We start from the raw sequence: 22,402 nt of genomic DNA, 5'->3' as shown, positions 1-22,402 counted from the left end.
CTGATTTAAATGATGTCACTTTTGGATTTCCATTCTGCTGTTGTTCCAGCTGGAAGGTTCAGTGTTGGTTCATTGGTTGCTCTGCAGATGTAGGGGATCAGGGGGTGAGTGTACGATAACAAACTCCCAGCCTGCAGGGATTACAGTGTGGTGTGTCCACTGGGTTATATTTAGCAGGCTAACAGTCATACTACGCAGTGTGGCCGGCCTGTTGAGCTGGCCAGGTGCCACTCAGCCCAGTGTTGGTGTCATTGCAGGGATCAGTGCAGAGAAAATCCACTGAGGTTTCATAACAAAGTGCCAACAGCCAATCAAAGCTGCTGTCAGGTAGAGCTGCGCTGATACTGCAGATATGTACGGAGGAGTTACACAGACACAGCAGAAAACTATGACAGAAAATAATAACAATATTTTATTAATAGGAGTTATTTTTAATGTATTTCATTGTTTATTCAACAGGGAGAAACACAATACATTCATTCCACCAGATACAGATAAAAGCTCTTTCTTTTAATCAGCCGTCCGGTCGGCCAGTTAAAAAAAACAATTAGACAATAATAAAAGAAGAGAGGACATGCAAACTCTGCACAGAAGGTAGAGTAACTAATATTGTTGTAATGGCACAAAAATGAAAATCTAGCAAAGGGGCTTTCTGCCCCACTACTGGGGCCAGATGCCCCCTGCTCGGGGTAAGAAGCCCCTGAGTGCAACACGAAATATTAAAGTAAATAAAACAAACTAAAATCTCAATTCTGACCCGTTAATGGATCATCAGAAGCCTTGTAGCCTTTCATTCAGGCTATTTCAGGATGTCTTCCTCCAGCAAGCTTGTTGAAAATGTTGGCTAATTCTAATTAGCCAGCAATGCTAATGATTGCTAGCCAGCTAGCTCATATCGCAAGCAAGCTGTTGCAACTACAGTGCCTACTATACTAAGCTACTGTAACAGAGTTTGTTTTATATGTAATTCCACTTGCTATAATGCAGAGATGGGTGACTCGAGACACATGACCAGACTCGAGTCAGACTCAAGTCGCAAATATGATGACTTGAGACTTGCTTGACTAACGTTGATAAAAGACTCGACTCGACTTTGACTTTGTATTCATGACATGAGACTTGACTTGTGACTTGCTTGACCTGAGCAATGACTCGACTTGACTTGCTTGACTTATTTATTAATTTATTTATTTTTTTATATATACTTTATTAATCCCCGATGGGAAATTCAATTTTTTCACTCTGTTGTCAATTACACACAGGTCCAAACACACACATGCACAAACAGGACCTATACATGCACTAAGTGGAGAGATGTCAGAGTGGGGCTGCACATGAAAGGCGCTTATAGCAGGGACTTGACTTGCTTGATTCTCACCACAACTAACTTGAGACTTGCTTGAGACTTGAGACTTGCTTGTGACTTGCACATGTGTGACTTTCCCCCATGTCTGCTATAATGTGATAGTCATGCACTTTTGTAGTTATGTGGTTATACCTGGGTTATTGGCTCAGAGGCGCCCTCTCTCAGAGGTGGTAGGTAAACGCCACTGCAGGCGTTAAAACATTGCCAATTCATTAGAGAGTGCTAGGGGTGAGTTGTCGAGCACAGCACTGTGTACAAATATTGTGTATTAATGTGGGTTGCTGTACTTGTTAAGTGATAAAATGCCAAAATAATGGCATGATGCACTTTATGAAATAGCTAGCTAGCCTCTGTGCTAAAATAACGTGCTGTTCTTTTGTAGCGTGCTGTGTGAGCTGCCTGTAAAATGGTGGTGTAGAAAGGACAACGACCCTCCTCATTATTCTAAGGGTTGCAGTTACAGCGAGGCCTAGCTGAGTTCAGTGACACTACCACCACATGTAGCCATGTACCATATAAAGGCACATATAACTTTACAAAGTAGGAAGTCAAAGTAAATAATAAATTACAGGCAGGATGCCCCGAAGGGTTCTTCACACGCTTTCTGAGGAGGCTTCCTGCCCCAAGGGTCTATCTTAACATTTTTTTTTACTTCAAAGGAAAAATCTTTTTCCCCCAACCCCCCCTATCACCAAATAGCCTATATCTCCACCATTTTCCAGTGACAAAAAATGAGATCAATTTACCCTAAAACAGTTCCAGTTAAATAAATCTTAAGAATACAGCAGCTTAAATGAAATGTCACAATTCACTAGAGCATAGCAACCTATAGGCTCCATGTGTTGAGAGTAGATTAAGTGCTATATGGGTGGGAGAGGAATTAAGGACGGGGGGATTATCTTCTCCCATCTTCCCCTTATTTGTTAAGAATTTACTGCTACTGCTATGACACATGCTTTTTTTTTTTTAAACGGAGCATTTACAGTGATAGTAAACAAATTCTGCCTTTTTAAATTGCTTTTTTATTGCTGTAAAAAGAAAACGATCACAAAATGGAAAAAGGTCAGGCCTAAATAATTTATTTACATGCACTGTGTCTTCATCTGGATTTGATTCACTGTGTAAAAAGATAATAAAACAAGTATCTGTGACAGTAAGATGTGTGCCTGTACATTTTGCTACCGTGTGTTAGGGGAGTTTACAGCGCGGCGGGAGAAACGCCCCTTCGGAGGCTCTGGCTTCATACGTCATTACGCATTCCGTCTGGGCCAATCAGAGCTGAGGAGGGCGTAAAGCCGCCTCGCGCCGGGTAAAAGGGATTTGACAGTTGCAGGTCTCGAGCTGAGCCTCCAGTTGACTTCCTCAGTGGGACGGAGACCATGGCGGCGGCTGCTGCCTGCGGCCAGCACAGTGCTGCGATAACGGCCGCTGTTACTGGCAAAAAGACGCATAGTAACCGGGAACACACTCGGAGGAACCGGGAGAACTCTCGGCGGAGACAAGCCGCTCTTTTATTCCTTAGTAACATCTCCCTGGACGGACGGCCGGTCCAGAGTAATGCAGCCGAACATGTAGGAAGCCGCCACCATAAAGAGACCGACTTGGAGGGAGCCGACTCCGGCTCTGCGGCGGCGGTGGCGGCCGGGTTATGCCCGGAGCTGGGCAACAACAGCGGCTACGGGACATTCGCCGGTTTGGCAGCCAACGTTAATTCTTCCTCGGCACCAAGGACAGGACTCCTCAACATACCGCCTATCCTCGTCCTGCCGTCGGACACGGGCTTTGACGAAGTGGGGAGCGCGGAGGTGCTGCTGGAGTGCCGCAGAGGCTCGTACCCTTCGCCGGGGAACAGTAACCTGCTCTCACCGTCCACGTCTAACGCCAGCTTGCTACCGTCGCCACTGGGACCGCGGAAGTCCTCCACACTGCTGTCGGTTCAGAGCTGTAACTCCGTGTCCTCAGAGCCGCGACAAAGGTGAGACACACGGCTTTGTTATTGTCCTGTTATCGGGTGAGTCTCAGCCTGTGGCACGGTTGGATTTGCATCTTTTGTTGCTGGTAATCACCCTGAAACTGTTCGCTTTAATGCTTCAGTGTTACCTGGAAGTTTGAGGGAGGAGGCTGATGTTGATGAACTTGTCCATAGGTAGACTGTGGCTGGGCTGCAGATCCAGTTTAACTTTTATTCAGAGTATTCACACGCTTATTCTCACGCTGAGAGATGGTTTGGCACTGGATTTGAAGATCTGTAAATAATTGGTTCCCGTTAGTCTTTGTGATGTGGCTCCAATGAAATTAAGGATGACAATCATGTGGTTAAGTTAAGAGCATGTCACTGGTCATAATTCAACGTTTCTTTGTTACCTCCCTGCCTGGAGGTAAAACTGAACTCAGAACATTTACAGTAGACATGGAGTCTAAATGTGTGCATGCATGTCTCACAGCCCACACACGCTCAGGTGAGGGCTCCTCAGGTCAAGATCATATGAATTAAATGACTAATCCCAACTGATTTTTGGAGGTGATAGTGTGGATTATCAAAAGCTCAGGACTCATGTCAACCTTTGTTGTTGCCTTGTGCTAATTTCCCCTAATTATGTCCTCAAAATTAGAGAGTAACTGTTAAACCACTGAAACCTGCATGCTTAAAGACAAAACTGTGTCCATGGCTTTGAGTGCAGAAAACTAGAAACACTGAGTGCTTGGTCAGATTCTTTTGGTCTTGTTTAGTTATTCTGATCCGATGTTTTCTCATTAATAAATTAAATTTTTTGTTAGTATCATAGTGTATTTAGATAAAACGAAGTCCACCCAACAATTATTTTCATTTTTTTTAAAAAAAAAATAGGCTATCATCCTTTTTTTTTTTAAATTAGGCTAATCTTTAATGTCAGAAAGAAAGGCAGTTATGTCTGACCAACTGTCTAAAACCCAAAGATAAAAAGTGTCAAGTCTTCACATTTGAGAAACTGGAGCTGGAGAATATTTGGTCCTGTTGCTTGTTAATTTAAAGATCCAGTGTGTAGGATTTAGGGGCATCTAATGTTAGAAATTAAACATCATATAATAACTGTGTTTTATTAGTTTACAATCACATGAAAATAAGAATTGTGTTTTTGATACCTTAGAGTGAGCCATGTACATCTACATAGAGAGCAGGTCCTCCTCTACAGTGTCCACCATGATGCACCGCCATGTTACAGTAGCCCAGAACGGACAAACGAAACACTGGCTCTTAATCGGGACATTCATGTTTTTGCTTCGGCCAGCGTACTGTAGTTCGCAGCCTCTCTGTGACAAACACATTGGAAAAACAGTTAGATACTCACTGCTAGATACCACTAAATTAGGGGTGCACGATATTGAATCTTTTGCCATTGTCCGATATGCCGTTATATAACAATTTATTTGACCCATAACCAACACCTATATGGATGCATCCACCTTTTTCCCTGCCTAATTTTAGTGATCATCAAGTCTCTCCTGTAGTGGAATTAACATCATATTATACATGCATACTTTTATCGTGACGGCTCACCAGCAGATGGAGACATGAAATACAATACTTTTTAGTGTATGTAATATTCATTCGTTGTGTAAAATAAGAAAAAGCATGTTGGCCGATTCTAATAGTTAATTTTAAACCCAATATTGGGCAATACCGATGACGTGTCGATATTATCGTGCAACCCTACTCTAAATCTCCCTAAATCTTACACCCTGCTTGCTTAATAATCATTTAAATCATTCATTTCAAATATTTAAATGCTTTGTCAGATCATCTTTACTTAGTTTTTGGTCAGATATTTTGTAAATGCAATAAATACAAATTAATTTGGGCATCTAGAGTAAATCTTGTCATAATAGGATTGGTGTGATAATGTGGTTACGGTATTGAAAAGTATTGTTTTTGGTATCTGTACCAGAATTTCAGAAACATTTATGCATGCCACTGTTTTCTGCTTATTCTTAGGTTTACTTTAAATAATTGTGTTCCTCGAGAGCTCTAAACTAACAAGCATCTGTGAGTTGGTTTATCAAAATTTGGAGATTCTCCTCTAAGTTATGCTTCTCCTCTAAGTTATGCATCTAAATAGCTTCAGTATTCAGTAGAAAGGTGGACTGAACAGTATCTGCAGTAGGGGTGTCAGTTTCAGTTAATTTACTTTCAATATCTCGACACTCGCCCATTAGCCAATTAAAAAAAAATTACAAAATATCATAAAATAAAAAAGGCCTATCCATTTAGTGTGGCGCTCCGTTGACTCAGTGAGCTTCAGCGCCACATTTTAATGTACTATCTATATTTTGTTTTGTGATGTAAAAGTTTCACCTTTATTTTATTTTCTGTTGGCTTTGCTGACAGTCAGCCAGCTAACATGTGAAAACATAGTGTCCATGACCCACCCTCTGGTCTGGCTGGGTGGGAACTAGCTAGCTACACTGCTGCAGAACCATGGTGGCCACAGTCTTGTCTGCCCCCAGGTAGCCCTGGTGAGTAAGCAGCTTCAGTTTGAACAGTCAGATCCCTTTAGTATAATTAACTATGTTAGCACCACTGGCTGTGTGACTGTTAACGATGCTAACAGAGCTAACAGTTAAGAATGAGAAAGGGGGCTTGGGGCTCAAAATTGAGCTGCTTACTCACCAGGGCAACCTAGGGGGAGACTGGAGGGTGGAAGGAAGGAAGTACCACTAGCTAGCTCCCACCAGACAAGGGTGGTGTGCAGTGCAGTAAGCTGAAGAGTAGCAAAATCAACCCACAGGCTGACATGCGTAACCAGTCAAAAATATTTTTGGTGGTTACCCGACTACCAGTTAACTGTTGACATCCCGAGGAGGTTTGAATGTGACAACCCTCCACTTTCCCCTCCTAAAAGCACAGTAGCAAACTTGCCTTTTTGAATTTGAAGAGATTTGGTATCTTTTAAAAAATATATCATATATAATGTAAGAATACCAGTCATAGGTTTATTCTCAGCCTTGTTAATGACTGAGCTTGGTATACAGTCTGATAGGAAACATCATTTTGAAAGTAGTAGCTCCTCGAGCAGCTGGTGGCTTTGTAGAGGGGAAGTGAACCTCAGGACGGTTAAAAACCACCAACAGACAACATGAAGTCGAGCTGTTTTTTGTGGCACAGTAACCCAGAATCATTTTCATTTGGGTGTTTACTACAGTAACTCTGGATTAGTTTGGATTTTCTCTGATGAGAGAGAGAGAGAGAGAAATTCAGACAAAGAGGGACAGATATGTGCTGGCTGCGAACACACAGATGCAGCAGAGAAAGTTAGTTTAAAAAACGGTGTGAATGTGGTTTTAAAAGAATGTGAGTATGTTTATATGAAGCACACACATCTGACAGTGGTTCAGAATTGCCACGCTTGTGTGAGTGCTGATGGATGGATCAGCTTCGTCACCATGTTGGCAGCAGCCAACCCAGAGAGTCAGCCCTGCAGCGATAAACACTGCTTAACCTATTTACACCTAACAACAGGCCGATAAATAACCAGCAGATAACAGCTCATCAGTCAGACTGCAGCACAAGCCACCAGCCTACAGTTGTACAGCTCCTGCTGTATGACTTAATCTACTGTGATGCTGATACAGTATTTCATTGTATTTCCTGCCAAGATGGTTGTTGTCAGTGTTACTAATGAGTGTAATTCACAAGCAAAGCTGTGGTGTGTGACATGCTGACGATGCAATGTGAGGTTTAGAAATGTGTTAATTTGCAAAGGGCTGCAACTTATTATTCATTATTGATAGATCTATCACTTTTTAAAAATACATTTTGTTTTTATTAAAGGTCCAGTGTGCAAGATTTAGGGAGGTTTAGTGGAAGCCAGCAGCGAGAATTGCAGATTGCAACCAGCTGTAACTTAGAATTTCTTCAGTGTTCATTGTTCAGGAGGTTTTTCACAGGGAGCTGAAGTGTCTGCAGAGGTCTCTTCCTCTCCAAAACAAACACCTGTTGATTTCAACCAGTAAAAACACTGAATATAACAGTTTTACATTATAAATCAGTGTTTCCCTGAAGTTATTTGGCATGTTGGAGACAGGCTTCTAACCTAACACCTGCTAGTGTGTGCTCACCGTTTTTCTCTGATAACTTAAGATGGAGATGTTCAGGAGGTTTTCACCTGGGACTGAATTATCCTCAGTGGTCTAATCCTCTCCAAAACAAATAGAAACATGGCACTGCAACATGGTGATATCTGTAGATGAGGACCTGCTTATTTGGGTTAAACATGAGCATGTTACAGTCCTGGAGGATTATTAATGTGCACCTCCTCCTGTACTGCCTTAATATGCACATTCAGCACATCCAATGCATCAAAACATTGTTTTCTAGTTGGAGCCGCGCCTCGTTTTCAAACTGTATGGTTTGACTAAAATGAACAATGACAGCAATATAGTCCACGATGAGCAGCGCTAAAATCAACCTGCGTAGTTGTCCCTCCATTGTGACATTAGAAAGTGTCACATTTATCTTGCAAGTGTACTCTTCTTCAACGTTTGCTTTACTTCCTGGATTTTTCCCACATGGAAATTCTGACCAATCAAGAGCAGCTTTCTCACACAAGAGAAAGCAAGTCTGCTTGTAAATGCTGCCATGAGAACGCGAACCAACTCTAGGCAATTATACGACTTTGGAACAAAATAAGTCTAGGTATAAGTATAGGTATAATTTTGCGACCTCCATGGGCTGTTAGCTGCGGCCACCAGTTGCTTAGAGCCAGGGTTGGAAATTGACTTTTTTGCCCACCTGCCAATGTGGCTGGTGGATTCCAAAATCTATCACCACTCACTGGATTACTCCTGGTTATTTGGCTGATGAATGGAACAAATCTAACAGCCACTTGCATATTTTACCAGCATTTGGCTGGTGGCTGGTGCTAATTCCCAACCCTGCTTGGAGCGAACGGTAACTAGCTCCTCTCCTGCCAATTTTAACACAGATTTGTGTTCACAATGAAGCATTATCAAGGAAACAATAGAGTGCATCCTCTGAGTCTGTGAGTTTACATCCTTTTGTTACAACGGCGTCCTGGGGAAGACCTCTGTTCCAAACACATTTTCTATTGTTGCCAGGACGACCGGATGCCGGCTGCTGCTCGCCATCTCATCAGATAACAGTGAGATCAAAGAGCCCATTTGCCAAACACAGTCATTGTATTCGTCTTGTACGTGCTCCTTGATTTTAAGTTTGTGGCCGTTAGTTGCGAGCCCTGCTTTTTAGCCTGCACAAAATTGATGTGACCCAACAGAAACACATCAGCCACTGCCGTTGCCGAATGACATCTTAATTGCCGATAGGCCGATAGCAGTCAACAAGGTGAATGTCAGCCAATCAATTCGCTGATCAATTCATGTGTTTCTACTTTTAAACGGTTGCAGCACTTTTTTTTCTCCACAATTTGGACAGTAGCCCTGCTTGGTGCATCATTCATTCATTCAGTCATGAGAACTAAATAATCTAGCCAACAGGTTAAACAGTGTGTTTCTCCTGACCTACACACTTCCTGGTGTGATGGAAATGGTCGTCGACGGATACGATCATCAGTCATGCTCTTTTTAGCCTCTCTGTCTGTAACACGGCTCAGTGTGTGAAGTCCTGCCAGCCAGCTAACCAGCCAGCCAACTGCTTCATTAGCCTGCACATGAACACACATACACACACACACACACACACACACACACAGAGTCATGTCAACAGTTTAGCTGTTTAACTGATGCTCTTATATACAGTGAGCGAGGACACTTGGCTGGTGAAGTATACACTTTGGCTGCTGAGGGGACTGAACTTGTGACCGTCAACAAGCTTTAGCATCTTCACCTCACCTGAGAGAACCTGCATCCTTTATAGTGACATGCCTGTGTGTTTTAAAGCGGGGACAACAACAAAAAAATAGCGTCAGATCTGAGGCTGCTTTGTTTACAAGAAGCCTGATGATATTATGTAATGGTTTCATGTGTGAGAGAAGTGCTAGAAACAGAAACAAGGGAATTCACAGTTCAGGAGACGTACAGGATGTTTTTTGCTGTTGTTTTTAGAATGTGGGACAATGAGATGTTTCTACTAAACTGGACATTAAACATTCATGAGTTTGGCTGAAAACTAAAACGGCATCAAACACATTCTGAGGACAAAGGCAGAGATGACACTCACACGTTTGTACTGCATTCAGAGCAAGAACACGATGATGTAATGCATTCCCAAATTTTTACAGTCAGAAAACTCCACGCATGAACTCAGTTCTTACACTAACTTGACCTAGCCCGAACCTACGTTTAACTTAAACCAAGTTCTGGTCCACATGTGTGGAGCTAATTGGAAGCACTTTTATGAAAGGTATCATGAGATCATGGATCGCTTTAGCTTTTCAAAACTGAGTTAGCAGCCTATTGTGATGAAATAAATGTAACTGATAGCAGTAAGACTTCATTACAACATGACTCTGACAAAAAACCATGTAAAGTAGATTATTAATGGCGTAGCTGATATCATATCCACTCATTGGGACCGGTACTGATGTGGCATGTCAGCGCGGTGCATTCATACCAACTGTTGTAACTGACTTCTTGGTCCTCTTGGCACAAAGAAGCACTTTGCTTTAATAAATTCCTTAAATTTATAATTTAACAGCAGGTTTTCAAGATTTAAAAAATAATGTATAGCGGCCGCACTAGCTTCAAGCAGAGATGAGAAGTGGGCTACGGAGGTCAGAGCGTTTCACTCGTATTTGCGACTAAAAATAGGTGTGTGCGAACTGCAAAAAATATTTAGGGGCACATGTGCGCATAAAAAAAAAATCAACCCAAGCAGCCTATATTTTTGTCAATAAAAAAATAAGATAATCTAACCGCAAATGTTGGAGGAACTCCAGCAGCCTTCCCTCTTCCCTCTTCCCCATGTGACACGGTTATGCGCAGTTTTCCAAGCCACTGTCAGCACAATGAATATAAGTCCCACTGTCGGCAGGGTGGAAATAAGTCAAAGTGTGGCGGAGGAGACGGACCAGGTTAAGCGGCGGACCTCCAGGAAGCCTGCTCCGTTCTCCCAGCAGTTAGGGACCGTTCGCCACAGTACCGCTGCTGGGCAGGGTGGAAATAAGTCCTGCAGAGTTTCAGAGGACCTGGAGAATGTTTTAGGATAGTAATAACATTATATAAGATAATCATATTGCAAAGATAATATATATAAGATAATAACATTAAAGACAAAATTAAATTGCAATACTTTTTCAAAACTTGATGATTTTACCTTTCTATACATTTTGTATACAAATTCATTAAATAATTTTGCTTGTAAATGTCTATTTGCATCACGTTTATTATGGAAAACACATTATTTGATTAATTTACATTGTGCCCCTAAAGTTCTTTGTGTGCTCCTTACTTTTTCAACTTAAGGGGCACATGTGCTCCTTGGGGAAAAAAGTTAGCGTCAAGCCCTGGAGGTCTTAGAAGCTCACTTCTTTCTAACTCCACCCTTCCAGAACTTGTAGTCTGCAAACCCAACTGACTGACTCAGGTGGCATCACTTGAGGCTATTTATGTCTTCATACAGCTCACCCTGGAGCCACAAAAGGCTGCATACAGTTGTTTTTGCAGTAGTACCCCTAAAGACCAATTCACAGTTTCCACCACCACATGTCGACGAGGGTCCGCTGTGGTCCCTGTGATGTAATCTCATCATCCACCCATGTCCACGAGGGTCCAATTGAACCACTGTGCTAATGTCCGTGTGCAGCCTATTTTTTGTGACCATAACAGACTGTGGGCGTAGCAAGCGTGCCGGCTCTGCGTGCTCCCATTTTTTGCTCCAAACTCCAGTCCAGTTGAAAACACTGCTGTCAAATCAGCTGCAGCCGCCTCACCTTGGTGAAGTTAGTTTTAAGTCGAATATTGGACAGACATTCAATCCAGACCCAGCAACTTCTTTAGTTACATCTTCTACTGATATGGCAGCTCACCTCCAGGTGGGCGCTGACACAGACCACCAGTTGTACTATGAATAGAACCGCATGCACGTCAGCATGACCACAGCTGTCCGCAGAAGTTCAATGTGGAAAGTATGTGCAAGCCTTAGCACCTGTAAACAAACTTTGATGTGTAGAATTGGTACTTCTTTGTCTTAGCGCATCAGTTGTGGATTTCATCACCATAGCAGTTGTTTGGTTATCTTTGTACAGGCAGTGGTTTGTACATTATTTGTCACATTCTCTGCTGGCTGGCTGTGACATCAGGCCCCGGAGACTCTAAGCGAAGTTGCTCATCTGTAACATTTGCCAGGTGTGTTTCAAGTTTTCTGCATTAACGTTCATCTAAGACTCAAAGCTTCTTTTATTATCAGGAGGAAATGAAACACAAGAGTTGGTAATGGTTGATAAACCTGAAAAAAAAGGAAGATGGAGAGCCAGTGTGGGTCAGCATGACTGAGCTTCTCAGTAAATAACCACAACTCTGAGCCAGCACAGAACTGCACTACTTCAGGCAGTGTTTACGCCTGTTTTCTGATCAGAAATAAATGTAGTAAATCTCTCTGCGCCTTTTTGTTTAGTCCCTTCGTTTCTGTGGAAAAAGTCCAAACTAAAAACTGAACGGGACTTGCACTTCAAGTAGATTGAGGTTTTCTTAAAATCACAGACTTCTTGTCATAGTTGTCTTTATTTTCTACCTGCTGGTTCAGGTGTACACTCTGCTGCCTGACTGCATCCACTCTCCAATTAAAACGTCAGGTCAAGTCCTCAGTAATCAACCTGTGTGTGTGCTTTGCAGGAGTAATGGCTCCCCTCAGCAGTGTCAGCTGTATTTAGCTTTATTCAGCTGCGGTGTGAACATAGTCCGTGTGTGCAAACCGACAGTGACACCGATTATTCCCCACGATGCACTTGGCTCAGTTTGTTTCCACTACACGCTGCTATTCTGAGTTAGTTAACAGGATCTTGACTGTCCTCAAATACACAGATAAACCTTCCACTGATACACTACGTCTAGGAGCTCCGTCACTCAATCAGCATTGAAACGATCAGTGAAAGAAAATTAATGAACAAACCATTTTAGATAGTTAGATAGGTTAAAAGTGCCAAATATCTTTATATTTTTGTGTGTATCTTTGTAAATTGAATATTTTAAACAGCTGAACTGTTGGTCAGTCAAAATGAGCAAATTAAAAAATAATCACAGTAACGTAAACTGTCCCTGTTTGGAAATCATATACAAGTAAAGACTTTCATTTTGAACTGAATTAGTTAAGATGTAGCATTAGCATTGTTAGCATTGATTGTATTAATTACAGTAGTTTTTTTTCATGCAGAGATTTACTTTACTCATGTTAATCTACTTCAGGGTTTCTCACAGTGGATCACCTTGTCTGATACAAAAACTACCTTCGTTAACATCCTGGAAAAGTAATACACTTTCATAGAAGTGTGGTGAGTGAGGTGCGTGATGATGTTGGTGGCTCACCACCTCGGCTCAACTGTTTCCTGGGGAGAATCCTGTACAAGTGTGCACAGTGCAGCTGATTATTGGGTGTCTGCAGGGTAGTGTTCTCATCATACTTTAATGTCTAACTTTGACACAATATAGATATACAATACCACTTTCTATACCACAGGGAAAAATTGACATTTAAGGCATAAAATTTTAAATGTTTATTAAAAGAAAAAAAACAAGGTTATAACATGACGAAGACTTTTCTTTTCTTGGTTATCAGAGAACAGCAGAATGACTATTTATTTATTTATGGCGGTCCACGATGATAACAGCATCTGCCTGGACCATTCGGGAGCCCAACTGGAATATATATATATATCGTTGGGTTATTTATTTTATTCATTGCACCACACTGTCAGAGCGCAGAGCGTACTCTGGGCACAGACAGAGCAGCACAACGAGACGTGCACTAAAAGTGAAACTTAATTGTTCATTGCACTGGTTCTAAAAGTTTGCTCTCACTCCCCTGTGCAGCAGCTGCCCCTCTAATCCATCGATCTGATCTGATCAGCTCTGATCGGATGATCAATTATCCACTCCAGGGCTCAAACTCCACAAACTGCTGCTGAGGAAAAAAGAAACTTCCTGTGACGCATTCACAGACAAAACCACTGAATTTAGAGAAGTGTCATGCAATGATACAAATGGACACACACACCACCACCCCTGTCATCAGCTTCCGCCACACATAGATTATAATTCTATGCGTAACACTGGACTAAATCAGTTTGATTTCATAGTTCTCTATTGTAATGTCCTAACTGTCCCCACGCCACCTTTTGTTGAACGCCCAGCTTCTATTTTATTCCTGTTGCTGGCGTTGAAAGTGCTGCAGTGGATGAGGAATGGATGATTCACAGGGTTGAAATGAGGAGTTATCTGTGTGATACCTTCTCATTTCACTACACAAACCCAAACATGGCAGCAACAAACCAGCGAGCTGAACATTTCTGGCAGGTATTGTTGTAGGCGATGCCCAGCAGAGCTTGCTAGCTAGCTAGCATGTTCTACAAGGTGGAGATGGTGATATGATAGAGTATGGCAGCTACAAAAATGATATCTATACTTGTGTAGCTAAGTGCTCGTCCATCTTGTCAGTGATGACGTCTCCAGTCTCACATCTCTGCATGCACAGCTGATCCTTGTGAGGTTTGTTTATATAACATTACAGAATCAATATGTATCAAAAAATCGGTATTTTTCCACAACACTAACGTAGGGAAACTATGTGACTGACGCAGCAGGTCAGTCTCTGTGCCAGGGGAACACTCTAACACTCTGCTGACCTACCTGTCGGCCAGGTGAGGACACTCAGTCAGGCCTGGTTGGCTGACCCTCCTGCAGGGTGTTCCCTGAATGACCTCATGGAGTTAGTGACGTACGTGTAGACTGTAGAAGACTCTGCACTGATGTAATGAGGTTTGTTCCTGGTTTAAATTAGGACGTGGCATTTCCTGTGATGACATCAGGCCCACAAGACTCTCTGCACTAAGTTAATTATTTGAAGCTTTTGTTGAATTCCTTTAAGGTTCTCTCATCTCTCAGAGGTTCTTTTATTGCCAGGAGGAAATGAAACGTAAGAGCAGTTAATATCTGATAAATAAAAAGGAAGAGCAAGAGCAAGTGTGGGTCAGCATGACAGAGTTTCTCAGTAAATAACCACAACATGAGGAACTGAAGCTCTGTTCACACGGGCAGTTTTACAGGTGCTCTGATGATGTTTGAATCTTCATGAAATAATCCTGTCCTTAGTAGGCACATCATTCACATTCCATGCGATTAAAAAACATTTATTTAGGCACCCTCAGTTCTTTCTGCTCCTTTCAGTATACTGCTCAAGTACAACAAACTGTTTGTTGAAATAAAAACAAATTAAAGGAATTATTACCAACATTCTTATTGAACAAACTGAACAATAACCTGAACACAAAGAGTTATATTTTAAAATGATGTTTTCTCCTCTCGTTCAAGTTCCTCAGAAAAATCCCTTGAAACATTGCAGTCTTTGGTGATGAAAAAAAAATTCAATTCACTTGAGTTTGATTCAACAGAACTGTGGCGTTCTGTGATGCTCCTCGGTGGTCTCAGGTACGGCTCAGTGTGCTTTGTCCAGAACACTGAGTAGTTTTCTCAACATCCTCCTCTCTGACACCTCCACTAAAGACTGCAGTTCCACTCCCAGGACTGAACCAACTTTCCTTGATTAGCTTATTGAGTCTGTTAGCATCAGCTGCCTTCACCCTGCTAACAGCCTGAAAATGATATATTGTGCAGCCTTTTAGCATCTTACCTGCTGTTAAATGGCCTAATGATACTAATAACCCCAAACTTTAAAATGTGTAGTTTACGCACTCAATCCTGCAGGGAGGCACGCACATCTTTGATGAACAACAGTCTGTAAATAAGCATAATAAAACTTTAAAATGGCTGTAGACTTCATTCCACTTGGTACTGGTGGACATAGAGGCACTGTTGCTAGGCTCCTCAAGGAAATCGGGATTAATGGGCAGGCCCAGATGCCAGGTGGTTACGGCCTCGGCCTTACCCTCGGTGGGGTCCTTTAACCTCCAGATAAATGTGTTGCATCTCTCCGTCTGTAATAAAAGCATAAGGTTATATTTACAGCTGGTGTAACTGTAAAGTGTTTCGCTCTCTCCGTCTCTGCAGTATGTGCGTATGTTTTCTCACGGTGCCTCTCCCTTATTTTCTCCCTGCAGATTAAACAGAGTTTAAGGGTAGGGTTGTTCAAACTTGACCTGGTTGTTAATCGACCGTTCTTCAGTTCTCACTCTCTCTGCTTTCTTGTCTTTGTCTTTTGGAGTTTATCTTTCTTGTCTTTATCTTTTTCTTTTCTTTATCTCTCTGCTTCACACACGTGTTGAGCTGATATGAGGCGTTGAATGTTGGTACTGATAATTTAGGTGGCTAAAGCTGCGGAGTTTATCTGTTTGTTTACGATCAAAATATTACAGTTTGCATGCTAAAATATCCATGAAGTGAAGAAGATACTAAAATGGTATCAGCAGCAGGGTTGATCAGCTCAAACTCTCCATGTCTCACTCACACTCACACATGCACACACAACACATAACTCAAATTTGAGTGAACATAAATTGGAACAGTGAGCTGCGTTGTTTCTGAAACTTCGTGCTGAACGTGTTGCCTGAAGCAGAAAACTTATCAGATTCAGCAGTAACACTGATTAGACACACCCTCTGGACTAACACACACGCACATGCACACACAGACCCAGAGAGGAGTTGGAATCTGACTGACATCATCTGTGTGTGTGTGTGTGTGTGTGTGTGTGTGTGTGTGTGTGTGTGTGTGTGTGTGTGTCTAAACATGCATGCCTCTGTGCTGAAAACAGAGCTGAACACCGTCCACACCCTTAACACACAGACCGTGTCCTCCCTAATGTGACTAAATCAAAAACACCTTCACCTCCAGCGTGTCTATTGTGGTTCTGTCTGCACACAAACCTTTTCAGGTTGTTTTCTAAACTCTCTCTGTCTACACCGAAACACCAAAAAAAACAAACGTTGTCTAAATCTCGTTTTTATTCTTCTTCTTTGTTGGTTGTCAAATCAGAAATACTTTAGACGGACTGTGACTGGCTGGAAAGTCGTTTATACAGATACAGCTGTTTATTCTTCCTCATCACAGCAGATAAAGATCCAGTCTGTCCACTTGGACTCTGTTGGCTTGTTATATTATCAGCAGTCACACAATCCAGGTTTTAGTGTCTGTTGTTAGACTGGATATGCATGAATGAATAAATGATCATACGTGTAACTTCCTTCTAAGGGTGCTTTCAGACCTAGAGTTGTCTCCTTTGGTCTGAATCAGGGACTCATTTTGTCACAAAGTTGTATAATTGCCTAGAGCTGGTTCGTGTTCTCACGGCAGCATTTACAAGCGGACCAGATCAAATGCCTTGTGTGAGAAAGCTGCTCTTGATTGGTCAGAATTTCCATGTGGGAAAAATCCAGGAAGTAAAGCAAACGTTGAAGAAGAGTACACTTGCAAGATAAATGTGACACTTTCTAATGTCACAATGGAGGGACAACTACGCAGGTTGATTTTAGCGCTGCTCATCGTGGACTATATTGCTGTCATTGTTCATTTTAGTCAAACCATACAGTTTGAAAACGAGGCGCGGCTCCAACTAGAAAACAATGTTTTGATGCATTGGATGTGCTGAATGTGCATATTAAGGCAGTACAGGAGGAGGTGCACATTAATAATCCTCCAGGACTGTAACATGCTCATGTTTAACCCAAACAATGTGTCATGACTGCAGTTGCTTCACATCCAGGTCGGAACACCTTCTCACCACAAACCAACCGCACCAGAGTCCAGGTCGGAACACCTTCTCACCACAAACCAACCGCACCAGAGTTTGTTTGTAACCGGACTGAGAGCACCTCTTCAAGAAGGTCTCAGTCCGGTTGTTTTGGTGCACACCTGAGTGTGATTGCTGTGTTCACACCTGCTCAAATGAATCGCACTTAGGGGGCAAACCAACTTGAGTGAAAGTGTCTGAAAACACGTACCTGGGAGCGCTAGATCGTTTTCGAGGCAAAGCGTCTTTTTCAGCTGAGAGGCTTTAGTTGCATCTGGTTGCTATGATATGGAATATTCGCCAAAGTAAAAATGTCAGCACAAGGCAGAGTACTTATTGCGGTCCTTGCTGCGGGGTGAAAGGAAAGCTGAAGCATGTACGGGGAGAGGACATTCGATGTGGCCAGCAGTATTAATTTCTCCTCCGTTGCTGTAGTTCAGCTCTTGATATTTGTCCCACTCTTCCTCCACTGTGATTGGACAGCTGGGTAAGAACTGACGGTAACGAGTAGGGTTGGGCTGGTGTAAAATTTTCGAACCAGTTTGATATTAAGCCAAACACCATACTGGACAGATATCGTTCACTGTTATTTAGGACACTATTGTGTCAAAGTGTTGCCATATTGGTACAGTTTTAGCTTTATCGCTTCTTCTCAGTACCATCTCTTCACACAGAAACACATGAACTTTGTTGTAAACAAACAGCACATGTGCCACCCTGCTCCTCCCATCTCCTGAAATGTGATCTCCTTCATGTTGCTTTACAAACATAATGTTATGTTGATCATGTTGTTGTATTGCTTATTACTAAAACAATAACTGTTGAATTTAACGATGTGATGCTGTCAGCGAAGGTTGCCAATTTAAATTGCCTGAACGTGTCATAAATAGGGATAGGTACCGAACTCCGGTATTGAACGAGCCCTGGTGCTACATTCTTCAAGACCGCAGTATTGATAAGCTCTGACCTTAACGGTTCTGCTATCGGTACTGGAGCAGTCGCGTTTTTTTTTTTTTACAAGTTAAAGCTTATCTTGCACATTTATCTCACCAACTCCGTCAATTATCCGTCATTGTATCATAATTTTCGTTATTCTCCCTGAAGACGAGAGATCTGTCTCGCTCACCCTGGCTGCCTGCTGAAGACGAGAGATCTGTCTCGCTCACCCTGGCTGCCTGCTGTGTGTGAGTGGAGAGCAGGGGGCAGGCTGTTGTTCCAGTGACACACACACAAGACAGCGCATACACCAACTCAAGCTCGTAGCCTACCTTTAGATAGATAACGATGGCGGAGAGAGCCAAACGGTCAAAAGTGTGGCTTTACATTACAAGAGTTGATGCAGACACAGCGCGTTGTCACAAGTGTGACAAATGTTTTGCATGTAAGGGCGGCAACACTAGTAATTTGTCAAAACACCGAGTGGAAGTGCATCATATTCAGACAGAAAGATGTACAGGGTTTGAACCGAATCCTGTCGGTTGTGGGTTGAACAGGGGTCACAGACACAAACAGGAATACGTATTCCTGTCAAATACGGCGGCCATAGTGCTCCGCAGCGCAAATACGGCTTACCGGCGACGGAGAAGCCTGGCTCCAGGTCCAATGTTTTCCTCTTTGTTGATGTCATGACTGTCCAGTAGTACCTGAACAGCCGAGCCGTGGCGGCACACAGGTATGTAGCGTGTCAGAGGGGAAACAAGCCGTTCACATTTCTCTCTTTGTGGCAGGTAACGGTCCACAAACCTCACCGCACTTTAGGGACTGTTCTTTACTTATGAAGGGACTGTTCTTTACTTGTCAGGGGAGGAGGGTGGCTGGTTGATTTTTATTTTATTTATTTATTTTATTTTGATCCCCCCTATGTTAATCACTTATTGATGCTGTTTTTGAAGTATGAATAAGTCAATAAGTAATTTATTCCATTGAAATATCATTGATGTATTATAGAAAAGTGATTTATCTTTTTATAAATGACAAAAGGCACATCTGCCTCATTTTTGCTGTGGTATTGTGATACTACTCAGAACCGTGATACTTTCACTGGTATCGTACCGTGGGTCCCAATTTTGGTACCGTGACAACACTATTATTTTATGTATTTTACATTTCAAGTTGTAAAAAGTAAAATGTTTTGTTAAAAAACTATTTTGTTGCATAATGAGAATAGAGAAATTAAAGCAATTTATGTTCTTGATTTGTTTTTTTCTTCCTCAAAAAAGTATCGATAAGAATACCATTAAAATACCGGATCGATAAGCAGTACCGATAAGAGTAGTAGTACCGTTAAAATCTTAACAATACCCATCCCTAGTCATAAAGACAAATGCCGGTTCAGCAGGTTTGCATAAAATCAAACTGGTTTAAGCTCTTAGAACAGACAGAACTGGCAAAACCGGAAAGCGATGCAGCATTTTACCCGGAGTTGTACATTTTCAACTCTCAGCAAGCTGAAAAAAAATGCCAAACATGCAGTGGTCAGGGCTGCTGGTGTTTGTAGCATAGTGTACATATGCTGCGCTCCCATTGCAAAGAATTCAAAAATGGCCTCAGGCTTTGGTGGACACGTAATGCTACCAAGTAGAGTGCACTCAGTCAGGGCACAGTGGCTGATTTAATTAATCTAGAGATAATGTTCAGATTATTTTTCCCCATTAACCAATCAATCTGTTGAGGAGTAGGTAGAATTTCAGTTGACCAAGATATTCTTTGGTTGGCTACAGCCCTTCTCTGCTGCTCTGAGACGCTGTGTTGGGTCTTTACTGTTTGAGACAAAGAGTTTGCTTATGATGATGAGCACCCAAACACCATGACCAGGCCCCCTTCTGTGGACCTTCACATACTGCATTTAAATGTTTGAACTGTAGGGTGTGTGTCCATGCAGCGTTTTTATCTGGCTGAAAAGTGCTTGCAGGGCGCTGGGGACTGCTTCATCCCAGTGCTTCATCAAAAAAGCACTGACTACACAGCTAACAACAAGCTTACAATGAGTACAGTAGTAAAAGCACAACAGTCACAGCAACATTCAGTTTCCGGCTGATCTGCTCCCACAAATGGGCTTTTCTGTCTTTACTGTGATCGTGTCTGTCGGACATATCATACAGCTCAGCATACACAGACGCAGCCACAACAAGCTTCTCCTCCATTTTATTTGTTAGCAGGGTGACAAGTCCCGCCCCTCCTAATAAATGATTATTTGCCTGAAAAAGAGCCACAGTGACTTTTTCATGTGGCTGCTTAACTCAAATAAGGTGCTTCCTCTGCTCTAAGACTCGCATCATTACCATCATTATTTATGAGAAGTAAAGCCAGCTGAACAAACATGTCGTCCTCCAAAGACGCACTGCTTCCTGTTCATGCAGCGTGTTTACATACACTGTGATAATTCATTTATAACCAGATTTAATTAATCCAGTCTGTCATATAAACACCTTAACAGGTTATGTCACATTGGGATTATAATCAGAGTGAGAACAACCACATTAGCAGAGCTGGATTATACACATTAATCTGTCAATGATACTCTCTGTAGGTGCACAGCTTAGTTTGGTGTCTGTCAGTAACAAACAGGTCAGAAAGTAAAGATGCAGCCGCATGTTTGACACCAGGGATGGATGGTAGCAACAGTGGAATAACAAATCATTAGCTAAAAGCAAAACTACTTTTTACATCACAAATAAAGCTGAGTTAAATAGTGTTTAGTGTGTGGAACAGATGAAATGGTCAGTAGAGTCGATATCAGGTTTTGCTGGTCCGGTCTGGTGCATTAGCTTGAATTGGTTTAATTTTTTCCGGGTTTTTTATTTGTTCTTCTTGTATCATTTTTGTCCCCTTTCTAAATAAAGAACTTTTTGCCAGTCCTTGAACACAGCACAAGCGAAGCTCTTCGTAAATTTATTTTTCTTCAGCAGCACTTTGTGGCATTTGATTAGTGGTGTGAATGACTGATCAGTCGATCCGATCTGATTGGATTGATGGACGAGAGAGGAGCAGCTGCTGCAGTGTCAGTGTCCAAAATTAACTTTTTGACTCACCGGCCAAAGTGGGCTGGTGGATAAAAAAATCTGCCAATCAAGCATGCTGTTTTGTTTTTTTTACCAGCCGAAATAATAAGTTGCCTTTTTGTGTCACATGTACATTTGTTTCAGCACATTATGATATGATTATAATCTTAAAGAAGAGGTCAGAGCAAAATCTGAAGCAAAATGATTATAATATATTGAAAGACTCATCACCACAACATCAGTATGTGAATAAGCAGTGATGCAGTGTATATGTCTAGGGCTTTTATTGTGAAAGGTAAGAATGGAAGAAGTAATATATACGCTGCTACTGACAACGTGGGAGGCAATAAAGAGTTTGCCATCGTGGTTTAACTACAGGGCCTCCATGTTATTTTATTACCGTCATATATGTGGGCGCAATGCTAGCTAGCAGCAGACTGGTGGCAAGTGATTAGCAGGTCAGTCAATGTCCTGTACAGTGCAGCAAAACTAGGAGTGGTAGAGAAGGTCAGTTTTGTGACACCTTTTAGACACGTGTGTGTGTGTGTGTGTGTGTGTCTGTCTGTGTGTCTGTGTGTGTGTGTGACTATGACTAGGGCTGACCCAAAAAATTCGAAGCTTCGAAGCTTTGTTCGATGGCACGGGATTCGATTGTGGGGGAAAAAAAATCGAATATTCGGCCCTTTTTTTTCCTCCCGTTTTTTTGGGGGGACCTTGAACGCAACACTAACCCCATTAGGCTGAGTAAAGAAGTCATCTGGTCTGATTGTTGTATGAAATGCCTAAAAAAGTTNAAATAGATTTTACTGATGTAAAATGATATGCTGATGGTGACATTTTCCACTGGTCCGCTGCGCTCTGAGTCTGGTGTCAGTGACACATGCTGCTCTGAGTTGCGCATCTGTCTGCTTGTGATGCAGTGCACGCCAAGGGTTTTAATTTTTAGTGTTAAATCAAAAGTTAAACACTACTTATCAGCAACCGGAAGTGTTTTTTCGTTTGTGAATATTTTTGTCTTAATTCTAGAGTTGCAAGAAACTACCTCCCTCTCGCTTTTGTAATGGAATTAACCTCATAAAATTCAGGCATAAATTTCAATGTATGTAATATTTATCGGTTGTGCACAATAAGAAAAAGCATGTTGGTTGATTAGGTCATTTTTAAGCCAATATCGGCTGATGCTAA

General features: G+C 42.0%; 1 protein-coding gene across 1 annotated transcript in view; it reads left to right on the top strand.

The window, feature by feature from the left end:
* The first annotated feature begins 2,700 nt into the window (after positions 1-2,700).
* The window catches only part of cables2b (Cdk5 and Abl enzyme substrate 2b), a 61,282-nt gene continuing 41,580 nt past the window's right edge, over positions 2,701-22,402 (top strand). The window contains exon 1 of the mRNA XM_050065672.1: positions 2,701-3,341. Coding sequence (XP_049921629.1) covers positions 2,746-3,341 — 596 coding nt within the window. The 5' untranslated portion in view covers positions 2,701-2,745. The remainder of the gene's footprint in view (positions 3,342-22,402) is intronic.

Source organism: Epinephelus moara, chromosome 16 (genome assembly GCF_006386435.1).
Source record: "Epinephelus moara isolate mb chromosome 16, YSFRI_EMoa_1.0, whole genome shotgun sequence".
Taxonomy (NCBI): Eukaryota; Metazoa; Chordata; class Actinopteri; order Perciformes; family Serranidae; genus Epinephelus; species Epinephelus moara.
The sequence above is the reverse complement of the archived record's forward strand: the minus strand, read 5'-3'. Positions and strand labels throughout refer to the sequence as shown.